This window comes from Sinocyclocheilus anshuiensis, unplaced genomic scaffold, assembly GCF_001515605.1.
Source record: "Sinocyclocheilus anshuiensis isolate Anshui unplaced genomic scaffold, SAMN03320099.WGS_v1.1 scaffold1136, whole genome shotgun sequence".
Lineage (NCBI taxonomy): Eukaryota > Metazoa > Chordata > Actinopteri > Cypriniformes > Cyprinidae > Sinocyclocheilus > Sinocyclocheilus anshuiensis.
The window spans coordinates 432567-439480 of record NW_015548521.1 but is presented as its reverse complement, the minus strand read 5'-3'; the positions used below and the strand labels follow the sequence as shown (position 1 = coordinate 439480).

Below are 6914 nucleotides of genomic sequence, written 5' to 3'. Positions count from 1 at the left end.
GAAATGAATGAGTGAACATAACTTACGAAAAGTAACCCACCAAATCGGCTAGTGATTTGACAGCGTTACCCGCCACAGCTGTTTACCCGCATATGGCAGGTTGGCGGGTGTTAATTTCAAACCCTGGTAGTACGGTTTCACAAAATAAAACGGAGCAAATAAAGTGTAATGATATGAATAAAAACAGTATTCTCCCACCAAATAATGTAGTTCCTCAGAAACAGTTGTGGTTGCAACAAAGTTGTTAGTATGCTTTGAAAGATGATGTGAAAAAAGACAGGGAGCCAAAATCTTAATCGTCATAAGAATATATTATCCGTTTTGTTGTAGTCTGTAATTGTTTGGCCAGAGCCAAATCATTTTACATGACTCAGAAGGTTTATAATTGAACTTGTTGCTGTTGACGTGTTGTAATGCAGCGCCCTCTAGTGGAGGATTTTCTTTGCAAGCTTATTCACTCACTCTCTCTTTTGTTGTCTGTTTGCTGCTCGCATTTCTTCTCATCTAATCGTCTCTTTTGTTAGGGAGGGCATGGCCACGGCCACAGTCACTTTCCTGTGGAGCGCTATGCCAGCTCTAATGGAGATTTGGAGGATGGTGTGATGGAGAAACTGCAGAATGGAGAGGCTGGAGGAGCATCTTTACCCAGAGCCGAAGGAGATGTCAGAGGACTCGGAGAAGACGACAAAATGCTCAGCACTGGCCAGACAGTACAGGTCAGGAATAAACCAAATTACAAATTTCAGTTCACAAAATCATTTCATGTTTTTAGAACAAATGTGGGAATCTGTAGTTTCAGATAATTGGGTTTAAGTGACTATAAGCCTCACTCACAATTATATCCCTAAAAACCTACTTGAACTCAAAATTGACCCTATTATGTTTTCTCATTTATTTTTGTCAATTATGAGTTTCCAGCTTATAAAAACTTTCCATGTCTTTGTTGAATGTATAATTACAGCTTGGAAACTCTCAATTTAATGAATGCGCTGACTTTTTTCCGTTCATCTGTTAATAATGACGTCATGTAAACGAAACCAAACTATAATAAATGTGTTTCAAGAGCATATAGATGTGAATAATATCATAGTCATTTTGCTGTCATCAAAAAAAAACAAAGCCAGTCATGTTGTGAGAGTTGCCATAGAAACATAATTTTCTGAGTCTGAGGACGTGAATAGCATCTCAGGGTTGTCTTTTTGTAATCGCCATAATTTCAGCGCGACATGATTCATCAGTGCGTGCTAGGACAAAATTATTGTTTTTGTAACTTTGATTAAAATGCAACATCATCTCCATCTAAAACAGCTTTTTCATATCTGAGCTACAAGAGCCCTGCAGAAGCTAAAAGAATCTTTCATGATTCAATCAAATTCTAATGGATGTACATTACACTCAAAAATCATATTTAATGGTGCGGACATTCCCAAAGTTGTTTCATCTGATTTTGGGTGCTATTCCTTTTAAAAGGGGATGCAAATCAAGAAAATAAAAATATTTTGTAACAAATAACAAAAGTCTTTACTGTCACTTTTTATTAATTCAAAAAAAGGAGGACAAAAAACATACCGACCTCTACTGTTATGAAAAATTTTGAATAAATGCTTTCTTTTTTAGCTTTTTATTCATCAAAGATTCCTGCAAAGTTAGCACAGGTTCCAAAACATATTAAGCAGCACAACCATTTCCAGCATTCATATTAAATCAGTATATTAGAATGATTTCTGAAGGATCATGTGACACTGAAGACTGGAGTAATGATGCTGAACAAATTACATTTTACAGTATATTCGCATAGAAAGCAGTTTTTTTTTTAATGTAATAAGATTGTGCAGTATTACTGTTTTTCCTGAGTTTTTGATTAAATGAATGCAGCATAGGTGAGCATAAGAGATTTCCTTTAAAAACGTGAAAAAGTCTTAGTCCAAACGTTTGAAAGGAAGTGTCTTTATTTGGTCTGTATTTGTGTCCCTGCCGCAGGACTCTCAGAGTTCGGGTGGATGTTATTGGCTGAAGGGCAGGGCGTACTCTGACATCGGCACTCTGGCGTGGATGATCACTCTGAGCGACGGTCTGCATAATTTCATCGATGGTTTGGCTATCGGAGCCTCCTTCACTGCTTCTGTGTTTCAGGGCATCAGTACGTCGGTGGCAATTCTGTGTGAGGAGTTTCCACACGAGTTGGGTGGGTGTTAATGTCTCTGTGATGTGACTGATCCAAGATGGCCCCGAGTCTGTCATGTAAATGCTCTGCTGCATCTGTGTGTCCAGGTGATTTTGTAATCCTGCTAAACGCTGGCATGAGCATCCAGCAGGCGCTCTTCTTTAACTTCCTGTCAGCGTGCTGCTGTTATCTGGGCATGGGCTTCGGCATCCTGGCTGGGAACAACTTCTCTCCTAACTGGATCTTTGCTCTGGCCGGAGGCATGTTCCTCTACATTGCACTGGCTGATATGGTAAGAATGGGATGCTGTTCATTTGCTGAGTTTTGAAAGGCTTTGGTATTGCGTTTGTTTTTATTGATTCCTAAAGGTGGGTTTCTAAGATCAGTGAAGTGTGAAAGAGGCTATTACTAGTGCTTTTTTTAGGGATCCTGTAGGTTTAATTTGCCCTTCTGCAATTGAAGGTATTAAAAACACCACATAGACAAAAAAACAACATAAAAAACTTGATTTTCACTACAGGGGGACTTTAAGAAGGTCTTAAATCAGAGCGGAAAGTCTTAAATTCAAAGTCATGGCATTAAATGTTGCATGCACTGCAAAAAAAAAAAAAAGAGAATATCTTCCTCAGTATTTTTGATTTCCAGAATATAAAATATCTAAACATTCTTAAGTCAAGATACATTTACTTAAGACATAAAATGAAGAAATTAAGTCTTGTTTTCTGAGAAATTTATCAAAATTAAATGAGTTTATTCTTAGAAAACAAACAAATGTCTGACAGTGCGGTATGAAAATAGCTTTTCTGTGTGAATTAAGTTGACTTTTCCAAGCCCATTGGCAGATATTTGTTCTTTCACCTTCATAAAACCCGCGTAAACCCTGTATTGTTTACTAAAATTAAATACATTTTTGCGAAGTAAAATCATTTAATGTACATGTAAACCTAAACTTAAAAACTATAGTAATATAATCATTTTTAAAAAATCGTTTGGCCTGCATGTTTGTGTGGGAAAATACATTCTACCTGCAGAAGGCTATGTGACTGATTTTTTTTTTTTTATAAAGAAATTATTAGTTACTAAAGCTAAAATACATACATATTTAATAGAATTGTTAAATAAAAACTAACTAGTACTAGCTTAAGATAAAAAATACATATATAAACAAATTTGAAATATTTTTTAAATAATTTTATTCAACAGGATTAATTAAATTGATCAAAAGTGACTTTCGTAAATAATGTTATATTTCAAATAATTGCTGTTCTTTTAAACTGTCTATTAACCAATCTTGAAAAAGTGTATCATGGTTTTCACAAAAATATTATTTTTGCATTGATAAGTTTCTTGAGCAGCAATATTGCGTTTTTAGTATATTGTAATATTTTCTGAGGGATCATGTGCCATCACAGAAATAAATTACGTTTTAAAATATGTTCACATAGAAAACATTTATTTTAAGTTTTTAGCAATATCGTTTTTAGCTGTATTTTTGATCAAATAAATGCAGGAGGATAAGAAACTTGGTGACATGAAAACAGACAATGGCATTATCCTAAAACTGATGCTGTTGATTTGATCATTTTTCTTACAATCCACGTGTCTTCATATTCCTTTGTCCCTCTCTGCAGTTTCCGGCGATGAATGAGGCGAGTCGTGAGGAAGAGGAGGCCGGAGGAAGTGGCTCTCTGTTAACTTTTGCCATCCAGAACGCAGGGCTGCTCACAGGGTTTGCCATCATGCTTGTCCTGACCATCTACTCTGGACAGATACAGCTTGGATAGCAGAGGACCTAAATACAAACTCAGACACTAAAGGACTATCTCAGCACCTGGACTTCAATATGAGCCAGCTGTGCTTGTTTTAAAACTTGTGCCCAGCTGGACTAGGTCATGACATACATTGAAATGTTTGGGCTCCAAGTAAACTCTGGACTGTTAAAATGAGGCTAGAATTGACTGACCTGTGAACTTTGCTTTAGATTCATCCAAAACCCAGGACCTATTGATGGATGTGCTGCCATTCGTCTAGTTTAGGCCTTCTCACGTTCTTTTGCCTCAAAAGCTTTAGGACACAGTGATGTCCCTATATACATATACATCAGGGCATTTTTGCATTGATTTTTAATGTTCTCATTATTTAATTTTCAACAAAATGACTCTTTCCCTCAGAGACGGGCCTGACTATGAGCTTTAGACTGGATGGGATGAAACTTGACTGACATTTACATTTTTAAATGTAGGTTTTCCCTGTGCTTCATACCAAATGTTTGTTTATTCAAAAGAAAAATTCTAATACCAGTTGCCTAGAGACAAGATATAGATATAGACTAGTTAGTTAGCCCTCATAATTCTAGTAAACTGAACATTATGTAGGTCACTTTAATCAAAGGTAAGTAGATTTTAGTTTGGATACAAAGCAGTGTCTGTTCACTAATATATCCCTGTTTGATTTTCCCCCTCAATGCCATTCCATAATAGCAAGCGAAAACAGTAGATGCTTGAAACTTTAAGGCACTCATTCTTTTGTTATTGATGGTTTTTATTTGATGTCTTTAACGAAAAAGCAGAGACCAAGGTTCTTCCAGAAAATTTTCCTTTAACTTTTATCTTTCCGTTAATGTGACCAGAATAAGTGGCGCATGCTTTTAAAAATACCCATTTTTTTTTTTTTTTTTTACTTTGTATAACCTTGCGTATTAATTGACAGAGAAAAATCATCACCCAGTTATCATTGCCTTTAATTATGATAATTACTCTTATAAAACACCTATTTTCCACATCCTTTCGTTTGATCTGAATGCAGCACTCTTCATAATTAAAGAAATAATTAGGAAACGCAGGCAAAATGTGTGTAAATGTTGTGTTGCAGTGATTCTACAATAATATGATCATTCCTTATAACCTTTCCTTTACATATTGCACTACAGCACAATTCTTAGAGCTCGTTGCTAATTAAGCATCTAGACTGACAAATCATTTTGAATATTGGTGGATTTGAAGCTGAACTGTGTAATTTAACTGTTTAGTAGATTAGATTTCCTAATCACTACCATTGTTTTAAAATTGTATTTCAGTATTAAATATTGCTTTCAAATTCAGTGTTTAAACGTTTAGGAAAAAACATCAACCTACAGATGACTTGCTTATAACATTATATCTGCATATTAAGATTGGATAGAATTTTTTTGACACTTCACCTTTTAAACATTTAAACAATTCCTAATTCTAAAGTCAGGAATATTATTATATGATCTATGATACGGATGTTAAATTTCTATGCAGCAGCATATAATGTCAGTGGATAGAACAAGCTATGAGATTATTCAGAAATTGATCAGCCTTTGCTCACTGTAGATCCCTGGGTGTCAATTTTGTCTTCCACATAAAATCAACTTTCCATTATGCTTCCATTGCTTAACATTCATGCTAGTAATATATTCGTATCAGCTATTGCACAACATCAGTTGAACCTGACACCACAGTATGCTGTTGAGCAAATAATTACACTGTTCATCACATGAAAGCTCATTTTAGCTCTGTATGAACTGAACGTGGTGCGTTCTTGTGCGTATAGTCAACAGATCTGATTGTAACTTTATTTCAGGGCCGTATTTGCATTTTTTGTTCATTTAGACTATCAGCGTTATTTTTTATATATATATATATATAATGCCCCTTTGTTTAAGTGTATGTAGTTGCATGCAGCTTTGTGTGCAGCCATTGTTTCAGCTGGCGTCTTATTGCTATGCACCGACACGTCCTCTGAAGTGAGTTTATGCCTTAAAGAGAGTCTAAACACCATTATTCAGTGGTGAAAAGTTTTACGTTTTTGTACCTCATTTTAAATTTTAGTAATATTTAAAAACTATTTTGTAGTGTAGAATGTGTGTGAATGTCTTTGTGATTTTGAAGTTATTGATTTATGTATTTTGTCATCAGTAATTCATCGTATTTAAATGATAAGAGGGAGCTGTTTTGTTTTTGTTGTTGTGAGAGCGTTTGTGAGCAAATCAACATCTCCGTGTTTTTTTTTTTTTGTGGAAGGTGAAGCTAGTGTACCTGTTATGATGAAGGCATTATTTTAATTACTGTAAACATCTCAAGTGTTGTGTGACTCGTATGCAACTTGTGAAATCTGATTGCTGGTGTAACTTTTTTTTTTTTTTTTCTTTTGAAATATTAAGCCATGAGCTATAAGTTCATCTTTTGTGCAATTAAAAAAAATGAAAAACATGATACAATCTGAAACTTCTCATTCATTTAATGCGATCTTGGTTTTTTCTATTTTTAAAGTGAGACTAATTATTTGAGTGAATTACTTTATGCTTATGCAAGTCATTTATATTTATATTGATAAATATAGCCCAAATATTGCCCAAACTGAATCCAAGATGGCGCCGCGGATGGCAGCCATGGTTTGTCGCTACTTGGTACTTGTACTTTTTTTGTTTGTTTGTCCTGTCTTAAGCAATTTTTTCCCGATCAGCTTTACTAGGAACGAACTCCTGGACATCAGAAATAGCACACCAAATAACTTTCTGCCGACATTTGAGCATTCAGATGTTTTACTGGACATTTTAGTCGGAGGAGCTGCGTTCCTATACAAGCGCTCCAGGCGACGCAAGCGAGGGAAACGCGCCGGCGCGCTCGTGAAATTCCAACAGCGCGGTTTTAGGACTCCGCTGCCGAGCATTCATCTGGCGAATCTCCGCTCCCTAGCAAATAAATCAGACGAACTACGACTCCTC

The 6914-nt window shown here is 35.6% G+C and overlaps 1 protein-coding gene across 2 annotated transcripts in view; it reads left to right on the top strand.

Annotated features, from left to right (window-relative positions):
- Positions 1-6025, top strand: part of LOC107656812 (zinc transporter ZIP14-like) — a 32614-nt gene extending 26589 nt beyond the window's left edge. For both annotated transcript variants that reach the window (XM_016444758.1, XM_016444759.1), the window contains exons 6-9: positions 525-716; positions 1981-2185; positions 2272-2456; positions 3796-6025. In XM_016444758.1, the coding sequence (XP_016300244.1) occupies positions 525-716; positions 1981-2185; positions 2272-2456; positions 3796-3948 (735 nt within the window). In that variant the 3' untranslated portion in view covers positions 3949-6025. The remainder of the gene's footprint in view (positions 1-524; positions 717-1980; positions 2186-2271; positions 2457-3795) is intronic.
- Positions 6026-6914: the final 889 nt, after the last annotated feature.